This window comes from Drosophila navojoa, chromosome 2 (assembly GCF_054131105.1).
Source record: "Drosophila navojoa isolate 15081-1374.11 chromosome 2, UAZ_NAV_1.0, whole genome shotgun sequence".
NCBI lineage: Eukaryota > Metazoa > Arthropoda > Insecta > Diptera > Drosophilidae > Drosophila > Drosophila navojoa.
In genome coordinates this window covers 29,387,824-29,411,518 of record NC_142890.1, presented here as the reverse complement: position 1 = coordinate 29,411,518, position 23,695 = coordinate 29,387,824, and the positions used below count along the sequence as shown (strand labels likewise).

At 36.4% G+C, this 23,695-nt stretch overlaps 6 protein-coding genes across 7 annotated transcripts in view; 3 read left to right on the top strand and 3 right to left on the bottom strand.

Annotated features, from left to right (window-relative positions):
- Positions 1-907: 907 nt before the first annotated feature.
- Positions 908-1,592, bottom strand: MED21 (mediator complex subunit 21). The gene is made up of 2 exons (XM_030384937.2): positions 1,432-1,592; positions 908-1,369 (listed from the first exon to the last, which is right to left on the bottom strand). Exons 1-2 carry the CDS (start codon positions 1,471-1,473, stop codon positions 983-985), a joined length of 429 nt encoding a protein of 142 aa, XP_030240797.1. The 5' UTR covers positions 1,474-1,592; the 3' UTR covers positions 908-982.
- Positions 1,593-2,649: 1,057 nt separating this feature from the next.
- Positions 2,650-5,953, top strand: LOC108658446 (uncharacterized). The gene is made up of 4 exons (XM_089265733.1): positions 2,650-2,902; positions 4,419-4,807; positions 4,877-5,049; positions 5,126-5,953. The coding sequence occupies exons 1-4, from the start codon at positions 2,855-2,857 to the stop codon at positions 5,686-5,688; spliced, it is 1,173 nt and encodes a 390-aa protein (XP_089121859.1). The 5' UTR covers positions 2,650-2,854; the 3' UTR covers positions 5,689-5,953.
- Positions 5,954-7,588: 1,635 nt separating this feature from the next.
- Positions 7,589-9,561, top strand: LOC115562829 (tensin homolog). The gene has a single exon (XM_030384960.2). The coding sequence runs from the start codon at positions 7,754-7,756 to the stop codon at positions 9,380-9,382; it is 1,629 nt and encodes a 542-aa protein (XP_030240820.1). The 5' UTR covers positions 7,589-7,753; the 3' UTR covers positions 9,383-9,561.
- Positions 9,562-11,140: 1,579 nt separating this feature from the next.
- Positions 11,141-14,304, bottom strand: LOC115565663 (uncharacterized). The gene is made up of 6 exons (XM_089262450.1): positions 14,014-14,304; positions 13,343-13,512; positions 12,364-12,541; positions 12,149-12,301; positions 11,545-11,696; positions 11,141-11,473 (listed from the first exon to the last, which is right to left on the bottom strand). The coding sequence occupies exons 2-6, from the start codon at positions 13,435-13,437 to the stop codon at positions 11,230-11,232; spliced, it is 822 nt and encodes a 273-aa protein (XP_089118576.1). The 5' UTR covers positions 13,438-13,512; positions 14,014-14,304; the 3' UTR covers positions 11,141-11,229.
- A 1,403-nt stretch (positions 14,305-15,707) lies between these two features.
- Positions 15,708-23,695, bottom strand: part of ATPsynCF6 (ATP synthase, coupling factor 6) — a 118,192-nt gene continuing 110,204 nt past the window's right edge. Inside the window, exons 1-3 of one of the 2 annotated variants that reach the window (XM_030384959.2) lie at positions 16,425-16,574; positions 16,083-16,234; positions 15,708-16,028 (exon numbers count right to left, since the gene is read on the bottom strand). In XM_030384959.2, coding sequence (XP_030240819.1) covers positions 15,860-16,028; positions 16,083-16,234 — 321 coding nt within the window. In that variant the 5' untranslated portion in view covers positions 16,425-16,574 and the 3' untranslated portion in view covers positions 15,708-15,859. Of the gene's footprint in view, positions 16,029-16,082; positions 16,235-16,424; positions 16,575-23,695 lie in introns of those variants that run through there. The other variant, XM_089256109.1, reaches the window with a different exon arrangement.
- Sec13 (nuclear pore and COPII coat complex component secretory 13) lies at positions 16,747-18,151 on the top strand. The gene is made up of 2 exons (XM_030384950.2): positions 16,747-17,145; positions 17,275-18,151. The coding sequence occupies exons 1-2, from the start codon at positions 16,859-16,861 to the stop codon at positions 18,050-18,052; spliced, it is 1,065 nt and encodes a 354-aa protein (XP_030240810.1). The 5' UTR covers positions 16,747-16,858; the 3' UTR covers positions 18,053-18,151.

Sequence of the window (23,695 nt, the reverse complement as noted above, 5' to 3'; positions counted from 1 at the left end):
AAAATAGCCTTTAAATTCGTAGATTTATAGTTCGTAACGCTTTGGTTAATAAAGGTAATATCTAATAACATGTAAATTTGACTACAAAATGCCTGTTTTTTATATGTTTCAGTTTTTAAGAATCGTATCAATAGTCAGCAATATTTACCTTATTAAATATAGTTTTTTAAACTTAATTTTAAGCAATATGGACCTCTACTTCATTAAGTATTTATTTTTAATAGTAACAGTTCTTTCTGGTATGTAAATATATATAAGTTTACATTGAAGTGTATAATATTAAAATGTGAATAATCTGTATAAAGTAAAATGCTAAAAAAAGGATTTGCAACGCGTTTTTTCCTTTATCCATCAAATATTTCAATGGAAAACAACGAATATATAAGACTCATTTTTATGTACTTCAAAATCGATTTATTGATTTATTGAAATAGGTTACTATAGGATAAAAGCTGATTTTCAAAATATAAAAATATAGTATTTGAAATCTATGAATTATTTCCGAAATTCATAGTATGTATTCATATATCTATAGTAGCTGAGATGAAGCAGGCCTGCATTCAAAATATTTATTAAATATTGATAGAGCGAATGAATTGATTAAATGTGTCTGACTGAATTGAATAGATATGTCAAGTATTTTCTTGAAATTTATGAAATCTATTGGGCAATAGATTGAACCGATCCCTGTATCCATGCTATGTAAGTAACTCTAGTACAGAGTATACAAAAATACCCAGAATAAAAGAGCTTAAATGATATTTATGTCATTTAAATTAGGAAGTTGTGTTCAAATATCATGGATAATTTCTGTGGTCTCATATACATTAGTATACATGATAATAGAATATTTGGACTTGACTACGCTTCAACCATTTTCAAATAAATTAATTTCATTGACATAATATTAGATTTTTAGCAGTTTAATTCACACAATTTACTTAGTCTACATATATAAATTACTTAAACCACTATCGTAATTTCATTTTAAGTTGGGCTTTAATGTTATTTGCATATCTAATTGTGATTGGGCAATGTCCCCCAGAGCCGATTGTATCTTCTCAAGTAATAATTCCCCTTTCTGAACAACTTGTTCGAGCTGCTCCGCAGTTTCTTGATTTTCAATCTCCAGTCGCTTAAGACTCGAATTTTGTAATTCAAGTGAACTGTCTTCATTGGGCAATGATTCAATGAGCGTATCAATGTCCTTAGCACATCGAGCGATCAGCTGGGCGAAAAGTTGAGCATAGTCTTCTTGAGGCGGGTTCTGTACGGGTGTCTGCGAGCCAGTTCTGTCGAAATTTGCAAACTTACTGGGATATGAGGTTTGCTGAATTACACCGATGGCATTGCAGAAGTGCTCAGCTTGCTAAAACAACGGCAATACAGTTACTCATATCTATGTTATTCATATATTTATCGACCGCTTACTTGATTGACAGTGTCCTGCAGTTGAGTAAGTCTGTCTGCCATGGCTTACTAGGTTTTCGCCTTTTTTTTGTTCTCCTTTTCCAAGAATTCTAACTCATCAACGAAAACGCCGAATTTTCTGAAGTAATCTGTTGTGCATTAGTGATGGGAGTAAAGGTTGCCCACAGTCTATCGACTGTCGACGCTCCTTAAATACCGATTTCCGATTTAAAGCTATTGATTTCACTTTGAATATTATACCGATAATAAAATACTAGAAAATATATTGTAATTCAATTGCGCGGGCAATTATTTTCAAAAATTTATTTTCACCCATATACATAAGTATTCCCGTTACTTTATCCGTACATACATATGCTCAAAACCCATTCCAAATTAAATTTAGTGTTTGTATGAATTTTTTTTAAATATAAAATTTTAAAAATTTTCAATTAAAAATACAATAATAGTAAATAAGGAATTTGTGCTATACTTTCCATATGATGTCACTAATCTGTTTTTTCGCGCAGTTTGTATAAAATGCGTGCTTTGATCAATTTTGTTCTGGGGACTGACATAATGGTATAATCCTACGTTCGTATGTTCGTAAACAATAGTAGATAAAAAATATATACAAAAATTGATATAATATATTCTGTCATTTGTATATTCCTTTATTTAATACACTTTACAGCTCAAACTTGATACAGTTTTATTTAAAGGTTTTAAGGTCTATGTAAAAAATTAATAAAGAAAAAAAAAAAAGAACGAAATTGTTATTTCGAAGATAATATTTCATACGGAAATCATTGAGTTTTATTTGATAATTATAATTATCTTTTCATAATACCAATTTTGCATGTTTTCTAGCATTACTGGGCACAAATATCACGTGTATTATGTATTCAAATTATATAATATGAAGACGATTAAGCCGCACACTAGCTGTGTCATTTGAAAAACAACTTATTTACTGACGAACGTGTGAGAGATAATGTAAAAAGGTAGCTAAGCGTAATACTTCTGGGATTTGGTGTTCATGTTCAACACACGGTTCCTTAGGCGCCATGAACCATGACCACTCTCAACAGACCCCATGAACGCAACATAAAACATACAACATTCATACGAGTGTGTTGAGCAGACTCAGCGAAGCGACGCTCTTCAGAGGCACTAAACAAAAATTTCTCCAAACCAGTTGAGCAGCTCAAAGAGCCGAAAATGTGACTGAAGTCCGCACGCTTGGACTCGCGGTTAATCAGTCTTTGCTTAAAGCTGGTGGACGGAGCACGAAATTCGATTTTTGTTAAAAGTGATAACTTCGCGTCGCTAAAGAAGTGAAAGGCCTCCCCATTTGTGATCTATTTAAACTTGAAGAACCGCAGCCAAAAAAACACAAACTGATAACATCACATCGAGCCCTACATAAATTAAAAAGTCTGCTATGAGAGATAGTAGCAACAAAAATTGCTTCAAGAGACCACTACTGCATGTGAGTTGCCTATTTTAAAGAATTGTTTCTTTTAGCATCATTGTGAAGCGTCTGTGAGAATGAGTTCACGTACATATGTAGCCATATATGTGTACATATAGAATTGAACATATATACATATGTATGTCTCATACGAATATTCACACTCTTGCAAGCTAGTGTATGCAGGTATACAAGAGTTTTGAGTAATCCGTGAATAGGTGAAAGTTAGACAATGAAAGCGAATTATATGAAGTGTGTATGTGTGTGTTTGTATATAAGGTGATAATCATATTGCTCTGTTAGCTTTTTAATTTCGCTGTTGTAATTGACCATTAAAATACATGAGTGCATATGATATTCAATATTATATTTAGTATGTCCATATTCAGGACTTTACGCGTTCACAATACCAGTTCAGGAAGTGGAAATAAGATTAATCTAAACTGGTTCTTGGTCTGACTCAAAAGTAATTTTTATATCTTTAAAACGGGTTCTTGTATTCAAAAAAATAAAAACGAAAATTCGACACAAACAAAAAACTATTAAAAACAAAAACAGAATCCAAAGATGTTAATAGATTTCGTAAATATTTTGCTCGATTTGTGGCAATAAATAATTATTCCCTTACGCAAGATTTTTTATAATTAGTGATCAGTATCAAGAAAATGATTCGATATCTTCTGTTTTTTCGTTTTGACATTAATTAGGAGCGACTTTCTTATAATTACGCTGATTTTTATTCATGTGATATAGTATTGAGAAATCGAGAGTACAACAGTCAAATTATAAACATTTTTTTTATGGTGTATGGTATATGGATTGCATAAGAATGTGCCCATTGTAATAAATTTGGGTGTTTATAGACCTTAAGAAATAGCTATTTGCATAAAACACAAAAGCACTCTAGTCGTGATGCGCCGCCTCCGCACCGGACCCTTTGAAAGTAAAGAAAAACAGTAGAATGGCAAAGAGCATCCGAAAATAGAAGAGCTCGATATTTCATTACCATGTACTTAAGATCTTTTTTTTATCATATTAGATTCAGTAGCTCTTAAATACTGAAAGCAGTTCAAAGATATTTAAAATTTGATGTAAATTTTATATTTTTGTTTATCATTTGTTGTAAATGGAGTGCTACTAATCGATTATCTAAATCTGATTGCGAATGTCAGAAATCACCTACATATCTAACTGTTATAGGTGCCGCACCAGAGGCAATAATTCATACGAACAGACAAAGGGACGGATGAACATACGGACAGACGAACTGACAGACAGACTGATCGATGAGCGAATGGACAAATTAACTGTCGAGCAGTTGAACGAACGGACAGAAGAATCGACAGAAAATCAGACAAATGAACGGAAGGACAAGCCAGCTGTCGTTCCGGATCAGAAAAATAAATAGTTTATAAAGTCAGAAAAGACAAAATATAATTAAAATTGTTTTTTATCATAATAAAGCTGCTTTAGAACTAATTCAGTTCATCTGTCCAAGTCAAGTTGAATCATTCTGGGAGTTTTGTATTTTCAGCTGATGCCTGGACGACATAGGAATGGCCCCCTAAAGTCCAGTTCACATTTCTGTTATTTGTTTCCCATTTTCTGCTTAGCTCTCTTTGGTTTGGCTCAGCTCTGCGATGCTCATGGCAGGCTTATAGAGCCTCCCAGTAGGGCTTCGGCCTGGCGCTATGGATTTCAGACTCCGCCGGACTACAATGATCACGAGCTCTACTGCGGGGGCTTTACGCGCCAGTGGAAGCGCAACGGGGGAAAATGTGGGGAATGTGGCGACGCCTGGGATATGCCAGAGCCACGCCCACATGAAAATGGGGGCCAATGGGGCCAGGGCGTTATCGTTCGCAGCTATTTGCCGGGCTCCGAAATGACAATACGAGTGGAACTGACCGCCAGTCACATGGGGTAAGGGGACTTGCCAATGAATGTATGTATATATGCTTTGTTTTGTTTTGATTTTATTTTGGCTTGCAGCTACTTCGAGTTTCGATTGTGTCCAAAGCCGAGTGCCAAGCAGCTTTGCCTTGACGAAAACGTGCTGCCTATAATAAGTGGCTCGCCATCGCAGCGTAGTCCGAGTGACTTAGACACCCGATTCTATCCTCGTAATGGTAGTCGCATTTATGAAATCAAAGCACGATTGCCAGGTAAATGCTTCGAGTATTTCTATCGCTGAATTTCGTGTCCACAGTTTCCTCATTACGGTCGATTTATTGATTGCAGATCTCTTATGCAACCAGTGTGTGCTCCAGTGGCGCTACGTAGCCGGAAACAATTGGGGCATGTGTGAGGATGGTGTGGGTGCCGTTGGCTGTGGTCCCCAGGAGGAGTTTCGGGCATGTTCGGATATCGCCTTGACCCCGGATGCTCGTCTACCCATACGTCCTGCCCGGCCCACATATCGTGTTACCACTACAACTGCTACGCCTGCCAAGACTGATCAAGTGGAGTCCACTGACGGCCACTTCACTTCGGTTATGTTCTTGATAGGATTTATTTTGCTATTGATGATCGCGGCATTCGTAATATGCGGCGTATACGTCTACCTGAAGCCTGCCAAGCTAAGCGAGTGGAAGGACATTTTCCTGAAGAAGTTCTGCCAGAAGCAAAAAGCTGCCTCCTTAGTTAACCTATCCCAAAGCAGAGTCTTTAAGCCTGATTTATCCAACGGTTGCATCGATAAGGTCGATGACAGCCCCAGCGTCAATACACAGGGCCCTGCCCCCATACCTCCGCCTAGAACAAGGCGAGATTCGCGCATCAAGGAAATATCAATCATATCCTAAATAGTTTCCTCACTTCCGACTGGTCCCCAGACTATTAGTATTCCTTGCATTTCTTTACCACATACAAATAATATTATATAAATCAACGAAAACTGATTATTTTTATTGCAGCTTATAGCTAGGTATAACTGAAGTGTTCATTTTCGACTGCATTACACTATAATAAGTATAATTAAGATCAATAATTTATTGTGATATCAACAATGTATATTACCTTCTGCAACAATCCAAAATTTTGTCTTTTGAGTAAATAGTTAAATTATAATTTCAAGAATTTTCATTTAAAGCGAATGAGGGAACTGGGGGGAGTCTAAAATATGCAAATCCATCATTGAATTGGGAACTTATAGAGCATTGCTGGGTCTGCATGTCTACGCTTGGATTTTATTGCAATACTATTTTCAACAACGCGCATTTCTTTTTTTTTTTTTTTCAGCTGGCTGCAGTCACGTACTGTCTAAGTTTGCAGACTGGAGTAATATTTCAGACACTTGCTCTTTTCTAAAAGCGTATACATATATTAGTTTTAACCGAGTACTACATACACACAGAATATAATAGCATGCTGAATTTGGGCTTTAAATACAACAATGTTTCTCCCTGAATGATTTACTATTTTATATATAGGTTATTTATTAAATCGATAAAGTGAGATTGAGCATTAAAGTTTAAGGTTTAATGACTTCAAAATACGAACAAATTATTATTTGTAATTTCGTTATGTCTACATCAATTTAAAACAATTGCCACCGTTCCTGTAATTTTAATTGCAGTTCCACGGTAAAATTGCCAAAAATTGTAGTAATAATTCAATTAAACTTCGATTTTTACTATATCGATTTAAATCGATATTAAGGGCGAAAGATCCAAAAGAGAAAAAAGCGAAAGACTGCGTATTTCAAATGCCAAATCTCGCAACAACAGATGGTGAATATGAACTACATATGTTTGTATATATAATCAGTTCATATTAATATATATATTAATATATATATATATATATATATATATATATATATATATATATATATATATATATATATATATATATATATATATATATATATATATATATATATATATATACATATAAGTATATATTGTACATTTCAGTTCAGTCAAAGACGAACAGATGTCGAAGATGAATTATAGATTTGTGTATATACTCACTCATTTATTTACTTATTTACGCGTCTTTGGTTAAAATAATATAAGCATTAATAGGTTAATAGAAATATTATAAGCTGAATACGGAAACATGTGTTAATAAAGTTTCCAGAACGTCTAAACACTAAAAACAATATATTCATCAGACTGTAAAGAGCATATGTAGTATATATATTTTACAAAGGAAAGACATCTTAATTTTTTGCTTTAAAAATTAGAATCAATGAACAATTATTAAACACGTCAACAGAAAGCAAAAATGGAACTATTTTTTAAAACTACAAAGAGCTTGATGATGAAAATTGGATTAATATGTTAAAGGAAAGTCAAATGAGCCTCGAAGGTCTCAAAAACGGTTGTATGCCCTGTGGAAACTTCTGGAAAATTAAATTCAATGCCTTGGTTCTAAAATGTAATTACAATATGCTTACCTATGCTATTATTCCAACTATTTTTACAGCCTATATATAAATTTATATATAATTTGGCCAAACAAAGCCCTATTTGAATATTTACTTTCTTCAGCTTTTGAATAGGCTTTTTTAGGGCGATTTATATATATATGCTTATAAACAAAACGGTCAATTTTTGAGACAGTACGATTTGATTTAATGTTCTTCAAATATAAATACATAGACATTAGATATACAGAGACTAGGCCACAAATTTGTTGTAAAAATAATGCTACCATGTGTAAGAGTATTTTGTGGCGAATGCTTAGTTCATGGTTTTGCTGTTTTCGTTAGTCAACTGTCAGAATTGGTTCCTGGCGGACGTGTGCGCAGCGCTACTCGCCGTAGAACTTGTGCATCGACATACATACGTATGCATATAGAAGACTATTTATATCTTGCGGATCGTAAAAATAAACGCAAAAGTTTTGAAACATTATTTTTCAATGGCCTCGGTGTGCGAGCCATCTGTTCCATTGAACAGAGTTGTGCAAGGTTCTGCCTTCGAAGCAGACCCGGAATCAGATCCGGATCCAGATAATATTCCATACCATGCCCGCGAGGACGCACTTCCCTTCACGTACGGCAACGTTCCGGTCGGCTTCAATACCCGCGACTTGCATCATGTCGAAACAAATGAGCCCACTGACATGTCGGACAACAAGTCTGTGCAAATTAAAAATATGGCCAGCCATTCCTTACCCCGAAAGAGCGTTCGACCCAGCATTTCGGCGTCGTGCCCGTTGGTGCGGAAGACACCTTCCCGCCAAGAGTTCGAAGATATGCTAATGGAGCGCAAAGTGCATGTGGAAGATGCAAACAGAGCACTCGCGAGAAAGTTAGCTCAGGATGAGACGATCCAGCGGGACTTGGATGAGCTGCACAAGCGGCTCAACTCGCCGCTACTCGAGAGAAAAGCAATTAGAGATGAGCTGATTGAGTCCAGCGATCTACCAGACGCTGAATTAGGTACGCCTAGCAAAGGACGGAGCCCGGAATTGCAGCTCGTCGAAAAGACCCGTTCGAAAACTCCAACGTTCCCATACGTTCAGAGACCTCTGAACTCCGAGCGATGTGTCAGCCCGTATCCAACACCCAAACCAGCAAAGGCTCTAATGTTCGATGAGGGCACAGAGCTGCACCATGGGGAACGGGCTCTTCAGCAAGCCGATGTGTTTGTCAATCATACCAAGGAAGTCGAGCCACATCTGGTTAAGTTTGCCAAGGACTCGTCTCAGTTTTGGTATAAGCCCAACATGAGTCGCGACGAAGCAGTCGACTTGTTGCGTGATGCCAGACCCGGAACATTTCTCATTCGCAACTCAACAACGTACCGGAATGCATTTGGCTTGGTCTTACGCGTAGCTAAGCCGCCGCCTGGCGTGGTGACTGGGCCGGGATACGGGGACCAGTTGGTACGCCACTTCCTCTTGGAGCCCACAAATCGGGGTGTTCGCCTGATGGGATGCAGCAATGAGCCAATCTTTACGTCTTTATCGGCCTTTGTATACGAGCATTCAATCAACCAGATGTCTCTTCCCACCACCCTCATTATACCAGATAGAGATCTGCTACTAATCTCGAATAACGAGGAGTTGATCCTGAGCCAAAAGCAGGTGCTGGCGCAGGGTGCCGCTTGCAATGTGCTCTACCTGTTCCAGCACAATATGGAGTCCCTCACCGGAGACGATGCAGTTCGGAAGGCAGTCAATGAAATGTACTCAGCCCCGACGGCACCAGTTCCCTTAGAGGTTCACATAAAGATATCGGAACAGGGAATCACACTGACCGACAACACTCGCAAACAATTCTTCCGCCGTCACTATCCGGCTAAAAACATTTCGCACTTCTCCATGGACCCCGGTAATCATTTTTGGAGCGTTCCGGCATCCGACGAAGGACTTCAGCGCTCCGTCAATAAGTCAATCTTCGCATTTGTCGCGCGGCCTCTGACTGGATCCAAAGACAATCAATGTCATATCTTTTGCGACCTGTCCTCTATGCAGCCCGCTTCCGCCATTGTTTCCTTTGCACACAAGGTTCTTCCGCTCAATCACAATTGCAAAATGCTGTAAATTCGATAAATATCAGTATGCCCTATATGATACATGAGAAATAATAATACAGATATACCAAAATATGTTTTAATTTGAATATTTATAATAAAATAAGCAGAATATACCAGAAATCCGCTTGAGAAATCAGACAACTTCATTTATTTGTTATCTATAATACCTAATATCCATTCATATATATGCAAATAATATGTTCTTTGTTCTGCAAGAATCAAGAATCTCTTTGATTCCCATGTAATAAAAAAATAAGCAAACAGGAAATAAATTTAATTGAAATCTGCAGCCAAATATTTCCTATATGTATCCTCATTTGTTTTGGACTGTGAGTACATAGAACGTATATCCGGATTTGCACTAGGTTTCTTGAATATTTGAGAATATTACATATATGGTTTATAGACCATCAGACTTTTTTGTAATAAATCGCAATTAGCTTTTGATCGAGTGTCAGATAAGCAATTAGATTACAGTCAGATGATGGTTTCTCATATTTTTGAACCAAATTTCATGTTTTCTAGTCAAGAATCACAAAATATTTAGCAAGGGTAGAAAGAATCTGGATATAACTTCTTTCATTTGCTACCAAGATATCCTTAGTTGACTGAGAATTGCCGAATGATGGGCACTATTTACAGAAAGGATTAAATGAAGCGATGATATCTGGGTAACAAAGAAAGAATTTTTATGGTTATAAAAGGAGCTTGGATTGAGTAGGAGTAATGGTAGTGGTGCTAGTAGTAGCAGCACAAAAATAGTAGTAGTTGCAGAAATAGTAGTATTAGACATAGATAGTAGCAGTTATAGTAATATTAGGAAACAAGTAGTAATAGTAGTAAACAGAACAATAGTCGATTAATATAAACAAGTAAGAAGACTCTAGTCGAGACTGCTCGTCTAGGAGATACCCTGAGCCCTTCAAGCTGATATTCTTATCATTCTGCACGCACACATACACACACATACATACACGCGCCCGCGCCCCGCTAACTGCGCAGTAAGCAGCGACTGCGCTTGGGCTGCGCTGCATTATGGGCAATAGTATGAGAATTTACCTTGTGAATAACTTCTTTTGTAAACACACGATCTTAATGAAATTTTCAGGGCTTAATTATATGGTCAAAATGTGTGTACATTCTAAAGCACAAGTCTCTAATATTTGAAATGCGTTTTTTACAAATTGGGGGCAAAGGGGGCGTGGTATCCAAAATCTTTTACATTACAAAATGTTTGTATTCATTATATGTATATACACAGTAAATCTGAAGTCTCCACGTCTAATAGTATACCAATGAGGCTCAAAAAACAAAATCAATTATTCGATTATTCTCGATAAAAAAGTTATCGGATGAGTTATCGAAAAAATAAAGCAAAGTCGTACTGCGTATGGTATACACGAGTATGCACACAAAATTTCAGCTCTCTAGCTCTTATATCTTCTGATATCTCGGCGTTCATACGGACGGACAGACGGACGGGAAGGGCTATATCAACTCAGCTCGTCGTGCTGATCAAGAATATATATACTTTGTGGGGTCTGCGATGATTCCTTCTGCCTGTTACATACTTTTACACAAAACCATTATACCCTGATTTCCCATTTTCAATGGGTTCAGGGTATAAAAATAAAAGTCTGATGTTCACAAATTAATTTAAGTTTAAGATCTACACCGATCTTCGAGTCGTGAACTGCAGCAAATGAGAGATGTGAACTATTTAAGGGCTTCTTTTGAAAGTATTGTGGGGTTATTAACATAGAGATTCAGTCAATTAAAAACTTTTTAATTATAAAACAAAATGAAAAACTTTTTTCCCAGATTTCCAGTTAGTTTTTATTGTTGTTTCTAAGTCTAAGTTTGCTCCGTGGAATCTGTTGAAGAACCCGTTATACCGGAGATTAGTTTTTTTGTGAATTTGCGAAGCTCTAAAGGATCCTCGTTGTTGAAATCATCCATAACGGTTTGCATTTGCTCCTTCAGTCCGTCAGCAATCGATGTCGTGATTCGATCCTTGAACAAATTTGTGATAGGACTTAAAATGAGTCCAGTAAATTCACGAATTAAACGTGCTTGATCCAATTGTACATGAATATTGCTATTAAGGGACATAAACCCATTATTAGATATAAAGGTACTCTAATATATATGCATATGTTTATACAGCACCTGAATTCAATTATACGAAAGTCGTGCAGATGAAGCTTCGAAGTTATCACATTGACTGCCAGTTCAGCGTAGATGATCGTATCATCCAAGGAACCAATCACCTTTCCGTAACCCTCAATAGCCATGAGCTTCAGCAAAAAGTTGTATTCAAACTATAATGCAGAGTAAGGTGATGCCAATTTATTAATCATTATAAATATTGCCAAGGGAAGATTCGAATAGTGTATACTTGAATATAATGAATATAATTTTCAAGGAACATGTCATGTACAGGTATATCTATCGTGTGACAAGACTGATATCGTACAATCCCATATACTCGCTTCATTTCGTGAGCGAGTATTCAAGCAATACTTAATGAGTATATTAACCTCAGACGTTATTTATCCAATAAAAATATGTTCAATCAATTTGGCTTCTTATTGATTAAGACAAGGTCTATGATCTATGATCTTACTTTGAATCTGACTGAATAGAACAAGTATTTTGATTGATTCGTAAATAAAACTGAATATGCGGTATTCGGAGCTTTCAGATTAGAGATAATTATATATCTATCATTGATTCTCCTTGTAAAATGTGGTTGAGCTATTGCGTTACATACCTGAAGTTTATTAATTTTTAAATAAAATTTACTCAAAAACGATTTGCCTTCATAGGTCATGAATGCATTGTTGTGTCTATGTATTCCAGCCAGGTTGTAGACGATTCCATTAGTCAGGTGTAGACCGGCCTCATACGTTATGAAGAAAGGCTTCTAGCAGGCAGTTTGTTTCGCATTACTCATATTCAGTTTAAGGCGATTTTAAGTTAACTTACAATAGAGATGCTCTCTTTCATGTCTGGCAGATCGAGATGGGCTATACCCAATTTTTGAAGGTGGGCGAGCACCATGGGCGTCACCACATCGACTTCGGCATCGATGTTTGTCCAGCCGACATCATCCTTTTCGAAACTGCTCTTCGGATTACTACTGTCTGCTGTATCTCGACGAATTCTTTATCAAAAACCAACAAAGGAAAGTTTTAATTCGGGAATAAATATAATTCTAAAAATAAATAATAAGGTTATGAGTAGAAAACACGCTATTCATACTCATCTATATCAAAGCTTTCCCTAGTTTTTCACTTTTATGAGGATGCACATAGATTAATCGATTAACGGAAAGGGGGAAAACAATAAACTCTTTATTGTTATTTTAAAGATATTCACTTTCAGAAATTCCATGAAATCAATTCACACTTTTTAGATAATAAACAAATAAAAACGTTACTGTCAGACACTACTGTTTTATGAATACTCATTCATTGTCCAAGAGCAACTAATTATATATGTATATATATATATATATATATATATATATATATATATATATATATATATATATATATATATATATATATATATATATATATATATATATATATATATATATATATATATATATAGATATGCTCATGATCAGTAAAGTACCTTTAACCCAGAGATTTAAAGGTAAGCAGTGAAAATGAGCTTTCTATAGGTAGGCCAATGACTTATGTGATCCGCCCAGAAACGTATAAAATATACATATATCCTAGGTGAATCCAATATTATTATATTATTATATTACATAAATTAATTTTTTTTTAATTTAAAATTAATAAACTCTTCTTCATTTAGTGTACGGGCAATAATTTTTTTCTTCAAGAGTTAACAATTTTACAGTTTAATTGAAATGAAAATTGATTATAACACAAATTTGAAAAACTTTTCCACTAAAGTGAAAGTTTGATGAAATAGATTAATGAATAATTACCTGTTCGATTCCTGTTGCACTTTGCCATTTGCGGTAAGTACGAGCAGTAATAATCCAATTAAGTATACACTCATTTTGTCTCTAGTCACATTCATGGTAATTAAACTGCGAACGCAAATTATAGTCAGCTTTTGCCTATTTTGCTTGATTAATTGCACTTAATCTTAGATCTTGAATTGAATCAACTTTTTGGTAGGCTGAAATTTTCTCGGTTTAATCACAAAACGAACTTATGGCTATATTATCGATTCAATATACATATATATTGAAATATTCAGAAGTGCGATCTTCGGGGATAGAATAGAAAATAAATGGATAATTTTGTCGTGAGTAATTTTGCACACACGTTTGTAGAAATATGTATATAAAAATGAAACGTATTTAAATGAATTATGATGTATTAAGTCACTCGGATAAATAATACTGGGAATTGGACTCGTAGGTATCCATTTGTTTGTACATTTTTATTGACTGTTTATTTGACTGCTAATGTTCTCTGTTGTGCAAATAAACGCTTTATTAATTAATTCGCATTCGATACACGGATTAAAAGCACTCATAAATGAAATATGTGTATATATACGCCCATTGGTATATAAGCTTGCATCTACATACATATGTACATGTATCATACGTAGGTAGTCATACTTATATGCGAACTTGAAACATACACATTTACATATGTCCATATGGATGTACTACTATTTCATAATAGCATTCACTTTAGTAGACAGCAGCTCGGATAGTTTTCGAGTCAAAATATTGTATTTGAACATTTTGTGCCACTCTAATATGCACAGCGCGTACGGAGACCCTAGTACGATCAAAGTAATTACTCGCTTCCTATTTAGTTATTGCGGCGAAGCTTTTTTGTAAATTAAAGCCAGCCCGAGAAACCCGAGATCGAATGCCCACCGGTAGACGCACTCGTGAGAGCAGCTGAAACGAAACTAGATGCCGAACAAAACGACTTCAACAAATATAGACTAGAGCCTCGTCGAATTTCGATGCAATCCAGCCTTGATCTTGTTGTCGAGCTTTTGGGGGGTGCGCAAACGGGCAAAGCTTGCCTATTTACAACCACGTTAAGGCAATCAGCTTTGTATACCCTGTAATAAGAAAGTGTTGCCGCCTTTGGTTGCTAAAATACAAATTGAATTGCTGAATACCATTCCACTTGATAATGGATAGAATCTATCTGAATGCATATGTAAACATATATCGCATATCTCTGATAGCCAAGTTTTCAGCTTAGCCAATGTAAAAGCTTAGCTCACAGCTCAGAGACCGTTGCACTCTTGCACTAACTTTAGAGCAGTTAAACAATTTAATAAATACTCTAACGAATGATCAATCTTACTTAACGGTAATCTAAATGTGTATTCCTTCAGTCTATTATAATTACCTGTATAAAAGTCATAATACCTCAAGTAACTAAATATTGGAGAGTAAATGAGCACCAACACGGCAAGTGTAGATACTACACTTTATCACAGACATACCTATACAATCACCCGCACACCTCAAGCTATATTTTTGTGCTGCTGAGCTTCACACTCAGGAGAGAATTTTCGTAAGTAACTGTGCTTACCCTTTTTCCGATTGCTACAGACTTTTGATAGCATTTATAAACGATCTCACATTAAAACAATGTGATGTGCGTGCGTGCTACCCGCGATATACACATACAGTGAATCCTCAATGGACGGACGGTAAAACTATTCGGTCATGCGATTTGGATGTTTATGAAGTAACCGTTTTACCCATGACAAATGGCTTTGGTATAGAATCTTTAGTAATTGTTAAAAATCAAACTATTTATCATTAAGATATCAGACTGTTGGGGCTGATTTTACATAATTAGAACCATGCACACACTTCTGTACAATTAAGTGTATTGAGTTATCTGTATAACTTATTTAATTTATATAGCTCCTCAATGTATGCCCATTACTTTTAAGTTTTGGGTAATTAAAATGTAAATCGTTCGCTTCTAATCGCACACAAATATTTAGCATCTTTGAAATACATTTTGCCAAATACGATTTTATTTCTATTGCTTTGGTAAATTCAAACTGATAAATCTAAAAAAACTATAAGGCTCCACATTCTGTTTTGTTATATAAACATTGAGAATACAACATTTGCAACAGGAGATAAATGTAATTTGTTGATCGAATAAGCGAACTTTTTACCAAGTGTTCAGAGTCGATGCAGTCACATACGCGTATATTATTGGGTAGATCTCGTCTTTTATGTTCCATTATAGGAAATTGGAGATTGATTAGCAGCTCAATCCAGGTTTTAAATAGCGCTGCAAAACTTCAACAACGAATAACTAATAAGAAAAAATACTAACACCATATACGATATAACACATTTTCACAGATTTTCCAATCTCTTGTTTTATGATTTATTTGCTGTCGTTTGCTTGCTTGCAATGTTGATCGGAGTTCATTTCATACAGGCAGCCCTCTGGTTGGTTGTAACTTAAAACAATTTAACACAAAGTTTGGTTTAGTTAGCAGATTGGGAAATTGGATCGATCTTGACATCGGGAAACTTGAATTCGGGAAATTTAAGCATATCGGTCTTTCCATCGCTGCCGTACTGCTTAGCAACACGCTCCAGCTCATTTTTCAATTCTTTCTCAATTTCAGGATTCGGGTCAACCATCTTGCCACCTCTGCAAATAATATGATTGTAGGTCGAATGATTTTAATGGTTATTTGGTACTTACGCGCTCTTCTGCTTATATTCGCGCACCTTGTCCAGGAATAGTTGCTGGATCGGATCGGACGCCTTGTTCAGAGCTGGGGCAACAATGGCAATGTTGCGACGCGCCTCAGTGCGCAAAACACGGATACCGGTTAAAATAGATTGTGACAGCATCTATAAAACAATAGATTTCAATCAGATTTCGACTATATTGGTGCTAACAATTTGGTAACCTTAAAAGGTTATGTAATGCATGTTGTTTATGTAGCGTTTGATATTCTGATGAAGGTTATGAATATTTTAGTCCAGGTGAAAGCTTGGTATCGGTTAAATATGCTTCATTCATTTAATGATTTTTCTTTACCTTATTTTATTTCCAAATGCTATTGTACTATATATGTGGAAAATTGTTCAGGCAGCAGCAGAGTGACAGCGTTTTGGCAACTCACAAATACTCCAAATTTATTATACAAATACCAAAATGCCTACTTTGAAAAAATAAAATACTATTAAAATACTTTCCTCTTACAAATTGATCGAAATGGTTAAAAAATGTAATATAAATAAGAAATTTCAATATCTTTATATTTTCAGGACTTTAACTTACTAATTATATTTTATTAACAGCAATAAGAGTTTTACAACTATATATTAAAGTTATACATCGATAGTATTGAAATATCGATTGCGGACCCACCTGAATTCGCATATCGATTGCGGCTCATATTCCACGTCAAGCGCTTGTAGTCCGAAGATTTTTTATTTTAATTTGTTTGAGTTAAGAGCAATACATTGAAAATGGTGAGCTTGCTACAGGAAATCGACACAGAACATGAGGATATGGTTCACCATGCGGCTCTTGACTTCTATGGACAGCTACTGGCTACCTGTTCGTCAGACGGAACCATCCGAATTTTCAACTCACGTAAAAACAACAAAGTTCTCACAGAACTGAAAGGACACCAGGGTCCTGTGTGGCAAGTAGCATGGGCACATCCAAAGTTTGGCAGCATCTTAGCATCGTGTTCCTATGATCGCAAAGTAATTATTTGGAAGTCGACTACACCCAGAGATTGGACTAAACTGTGAGTGTTTGTTGTTTGTCTATATGTAATGTGTGTCAATGTTTTATGTTGACGTTATCTATACCAGCAACAGATGACGTCTATATTTAGATTCAGTTCCCCAATTATTGTAATTGCATTACATTTCAGATACGAGTACAGCAATCATGATTCCTCGGTCAATTCCGTGGACTTTGCGCCTCCAGAATATGGTTTAGTGCTTGCTTGTGCCAGCTCAGATGGTTCGATTTCAGTGCTCACCTGCAACACGGAGTACGGTAGTTGGGATGCCAAGAAGATACCCAATGCTCATACTATTGGAGTTAATGCTATTTCCTGGTGCCCGGCACAGGCACCCGATCCTGCCTTTGATCAGCGAGTCACTTCGCGCAATACAGCCGTAAAACGTTTGGTCAGCGGAGGATGCGATAATCTCGTAAAGGTGTGGCGTGAAGATAATGATCGCTGGGTTGATGAGCACCATCTCGAAGCACATTCCGATTGGGTGCGCGATGTTGCTTGGGCCCCATCGATTGGCTTGCCCCGCATGCAGATCGCATCGGCCTCACAAGACCGTCACGTTATCATTTGGAACAGTAATGCTGACTTGACCCAATGGACATCAACTGTGTTGCACACATTCGACGATGCCGTGTGGAGCATTTCCTGGTCCACCACGGGCAACGTGCTGGCTGTCACAGGAGGTGACAACAATGTCTCATTGTGGAAAGAGAACAGTGAGGGCCAATGGATACGTATTAACTATGAATCGGGCACTGCCACCCAATCGAAGCAGTCGCATCATCTTCGCAATCCCCAGCAGCAACCGCAACAGCAACCGCCTTCAAACAAGCCAGTAATGTCGGACTCTGAGCGCAGCTCGAACTTATCCAATTCGAACTTGTCACATTCGCAGATGTCAAACTAGATATATTCTATAGATCGTGTGAACGGCCTAATTACAAATATTAAAAATGTTGGTCATTAAATCTAACAAATTAAAAATATATATATAATATAAAGTTAATGCTCCGTTTTCATTAATTATCGAGCGGAACTCAGCGTAGCGCAATTTAGCAAATTTCTTGCATTATTCACAGCTAATGGCTTTTATTCCAGTAATTCGCAATAAGTTCGTATATATGTATTCCCTCTCCTCACGCCTAATGACTAGCCGCCATCCACAATAGCTTTGCTGCCAAAGAGGACGCCCCAATTGCAATATTCCTGATGCTCCTGCCGTTTCAGTTAATTTCATTTTATTCATAAGGAAGGAAGTTACGCATTTCGCATAAATTTGCAACACGTGCCGCCCTACAATGGAACCAAGCAGAGCAGGCAAACTAATTTGCCATATATAGTATATATTTGCGTATGCATTAGCCAGTTTTAATAGAATCACTTTGCAATATGGCGTGTTGGAGCAAAAATATAATTGAAATTACATGGAAAATTGTTCGAATATTGTTATTTGTTTTGCAAGTTCTATACTCTCAAATTTATTAAAGAACCTCAGATCATTAAGGTTGATCGATTCTTGTCATATACATATTTTGAAATTCTCAGGGTGTATATGTATATACATACATACATATGTACATATTTTGCAAGTCCATATAGAGTAGGGATCATGATTGATTATTGTGACTAATAGAGGACATAGTTTTCCTGTTTCTGTTCTACTTGAATACTTTTATCAGACAAATTTGTATTGATATCGAATTGTTTGATCAAAAGTGCAATTAATTTATAGCTTATTATACCTAGCAATTCGCGATGTGCATTAAAAAACCAATGAGAGTATTTCGAGTATTTGAGTATGAGAAAAATGTCAATATTAGTGAAATTTTTTTAATTACTTTCAATTTGATTGCAGCACTTCAAGTAGTTAAAAGACTGCCACAATCCACACTATTGTGTGGACATGGCACTTTTATGGTAATTGAATTTTAATAATTGAAAGCCGTTTCATTGCATGCGAACGAATTTTCTAATTTAAATCCAATCACAAGTACATCAATATTTGCTGGAGTACACAAAGTCTTAACAGCTTTCAATATGTGAGACCTGAAGGGGAACAAGTTTGACACAGCACAGCTAGAAGGGTTCCATCTTGAAGGTTAATGCGAAAAAACTTATGGTTCCAACGTGGGAGGTAGCAGGAAGAGGAGGAATAGACTGGCGACTATATAAGGCAGTGTATTACTTATCTATTTACCCTATCACAAAAAATGAATAAAAAGAGACATATATTTTCCAATATTACAATTTTGAAATGTCTATCAAACATTTAAAACATAATAATGAGATATATTTACTCTTTTATGTGACATGACATCCCTTATACGAAATAAATGAGAATCAAAATTATTTTTAATAAATTCTAAGCGAAATAAAAATGGAAAATCAAGTCTAAATGGAGGTGTGGCTACACCATAATATTTATGAAAAGTATTCAAACGACGGCCCCTTTCTGACAGCATTCATGTTTATCAACTTATTAAGCAGCCCTCTGTCAATTGAAGCGCTTAAGGGGTATGGTAAAACTCTTGCACTTTGAGCCTAGTTTTGGAATGTGAAGTGGCTATTGTAGATTTTTGTGTGTAACGCTCTTAATTATTGGCTTAGCCATGGGTTGGGCTGCACATAAAGGGCTTTCCACTTGCTGGACGCGTCACCTAAGTAATTGTTGACTCTGAGGCTACATGTACAAGACATACATACGTATGTATATGGGCCTGAGGGGCTCAGCACTCATACTAATTGTCGGCTGGTACGCGCTCTGCACCAGCTCGGACGCTGATGATGTCATAGATTGCGTGCACTCGAGCCGTCATCAATATTATGTACAGAGTCAACAGCCAAGGAGCCAGACCTTAGTCCAAGTCCAGGTCGCAAATGCTGCATGAGAGACTCGCTTGCGCCCCAAAAGCGGACTTCCAAACGAACTCGTTCGCCCGCAATCAGCGCGGTTTAATCGCTCCGCTCGCCCACCACCATTATCCTTCGCCGCGCCGGACTCCAACTGACCGCATTGCTCGAGAGTGTTGCAAAGGTTTTCTTAGTGTGCGGCATTGATTTTTTGCTCCATTCTCTCATTCGCTCTGATTTTCGAGTTTCTGGGCTGTTTGTGTTTTGGTTCTTTTAGCACTTTTACTTTTGTACGCACGTAGAAAATTTGCATATTATTCGGCATACAGGGTGCTCCAACTGCGGCTGGCCTGGACTGGCTTGGCCTGGGGATGAAAGCTGAATAGAATTTAAGCATGTGTAAGCTTGTACACCTTGCAACTATTGAATATGCAAATTCAATGCGATCATCGTCCTTGAAATTTTGAATATTGAAATATTTTGTATAGAGTCTACGGGGCAAAAGGCGGATGCTGGCGACACCATCTCATCTCTTAAGCATAAACTCTTCAAATTTACATAGACACAGCTTCACCTATTCCCTCTCAACTAACGTTAATGTAGCACAGCACAATCTGAAGTTATTGAAAGCTGAATTATTATTTTGTGCAATGAATGATATAATAACATGGGGAGAGAAGATAGAGCATATCTACATAATATTCCATACATTATATTATATGTACATATATATTATGTTCAGGCATGAATAGGTTATTAGCAGCCATTTCCTAGGATTTTCAAGTGCATTGAGAGATTTACGCTTATTACCCACATTAAACTATTAAACATATGCTCAAATTACCCGCCTTGACAAAGCATGGCATACTAGATAATGATTCTATTGCTCTTCGGCGCGACAATCAGGTCTGCTTCAGATTTGGTAAAATCAAATTATGAAGCTAACCTTCCTTGGAAGTACTTCACATTAAATATTTAAACTGATCTGACCTAGCCACTCAATGTGGATTCTACTTTTTCGAGGGACTTTCATCCGATTCTCCCGATAACCAATCTTTAAATGGCAACCCATGCTTACTAAAAAATCCATACACTAATATTGAAGTATATATAGAGAGAAATGAATAAAATAAAGTAGACATTCAATCAGTTTCGTTACGCATTCTCTGTAGTTCCGATTGGACCTGTAGTGGCGCATAGTCCCTGCGGAGTAGATTTATTCTATTCAGAGAGCTACCGAAAGATCTTATTGCATTATACTTGAATAGCATACCGATAAGGGTAATTACTAATTAGCTGTGCAACTTTTCACCTCACAGCTCGTGACGTCGGCGAGGCGTGCCCCGCTAACCAGGAGAGCTAGAGCTAATCGCTTAGGACAATGATGTATGTTTGTATTTATTTAACTACGCAGGAGTTATTAGGCGTATGCCGTGAGCATTCGCATTCGCATTTCGTACACTTAATTTGAATGCTTTTGACTATTTTGGGAAACATAAAGGTCAAATGCCTACGCGGCGTATGCGTAATAAAACGAAAAATTAACGCACTGCCCCACAGGGATTTGCCAAGTATCTGACCCATTCGCAAGGACAATCGAGACTATATTTACGTATGTATATATGTATGAATGTGAAAGTGAATGCAAGAATTACATGTTCAGAAATGAAAACCCAAAGAGAGCTGTAATCTCTATTGGCCTGTGCTTAATCTCTGCACAGATCTCGATACAAATCCTAAATGTGCATGCAGGAATGCAGCGCAAGTAATTCGCATGTGGAGTACAGCTTTACAGCGAGAGGGAGAGAAACCTAGATGCAATTAGACTCGACGATAATATGAAATTAAAGCACCTCAAATTGGCGTTCACTCAAGAGTTAATGGGCCCAGCTCTGGGCTTTGGTTTCATAGCGTAAATATGATGACCTCTAGGCATGCTCAGAGCCCGCTCTATAGATTTCGTGAGGAAATTATAGCTATACTCGCTCTGTTGGCCATTTTGCATTTGCTTTGGCTATGTCGCACTAATTAATCATCAGTTAAGAATAACATGGCAGCCAGATTGTGGACAAAGAAATGGTTCTTTAATTACTGCTCCGAGCTCCACGTGTTACTGCAGCACCTCAATTTTTAGTTTATTCCCATTGTGGTGCTGCTACTGTGGCAGGTTTTTGCTTTTGGCCAAGTTTCGTGATTTTTCTATATAATTTTCCATGGATTTGCGCCAGGACATTTATCAATAATGTCAAGACGTCTGTACGTACTTACTTCTTCAGTATTTATATAAAATAAAATAATTTGTAGCTCCTTAATTAGGTATAGCATGCAATATATATGTATTGGTTCCCTATAAATATATATATTATATATAACATTTAGTTTTGCCAACCAAATGTATTTAAAATTTAAAATATGAAATAAATATGTTTTATATACAAGATTTTACTATTGTTCCTGTACTTGAATACTTGAAAGCTGAGATCACACCTAGTCTAACCATTTTTACCCTGTTACTCGGCTCTACAATTGTTCTCATTATAAGAGTATTATTACATATGTATATCTTTATAAGAATCAGAAGAGCAGAGAAATATGAATTTAAATTTTGGTGAATAAATAAGAGAGCATAACAAATAATTGGGACGTCAAATTTTTAGTCTTTTTATTTTAATAGTCGCATATTCATGCTTAACTTGGATTACAAATTTCAAGTTACAGAAATTTTATGTCAACAAAACCATAAGCCCAAAATTTTAATATTACAAGTAATGAAGGTCATTCCCAGGAATATACAGTCTATATCAGCTATTCTTGCATCCCATTTTCAATAGGATCTCGAATGAGCAGTGTTAAAGTATGAAAGAATTTTCTTTCTTGCAAATAAATGAGAGATTTGATATTCTTTAAATTTAATTTAGATTTGCCAATTATGTCTGTAAATATAAAGGCTTTAGGTTTATTTATTAGATGAAAGAAATTGCTTGAGTTTTACTCAAGAAATTTAATTGAACAGAAAGTCCTTTTTATATGGAAAAGTTTTAGTAAATAGCACCAAATAAGAAAAATTCCGAATAGAGCCAAGTCAAAGGAACCACAGCCCGAAAATCGAGACTAATTAATACGCAAATGTATAGCATTTGGCTCACTATATTTAGTTAGCGTGTAAAATTAATTTCACTTGCTTGGGTGAATATCAAATAGTAGCAAAAGGTTTTAAATGCTTCACGTGTAGTGGAGGGCAAATGGCTTTGATGTCAGAGCGATCAAAACAATCGTTTATAACCAGATTATCGTGCCGATAGCGGGGTACAGGTTGACAAATTCGATCCCTAGAGGGGATTACTTGGATAGCCGAAATACATACGTATACAGCATATATATATATATATATATATATATAGACTAAGCCCGCAGTATACAGTCTTCTACAAGGTCCTTTGGTGGCCGTTTGCGAAAATTTCCGATATGCAAATGCTGATTGGTAAAATTGGTGATTTCAGCACTGTAGGCGTGTCGTGTGGGCGTGGCAAGTAACCTTTCCAGAGAGTTTAACTGCAAACGCAACAAGCGCCCACTCGGGGCATTTGATGGCGGTGCAAGTGAAATGTAATTAGAGACTTGCACAATCCTGAAAAACATACAAAAAAAAAAAAAAAAAACAGAATGAAAAAGAAAACAGAATAATGGCATAAAAAGTATT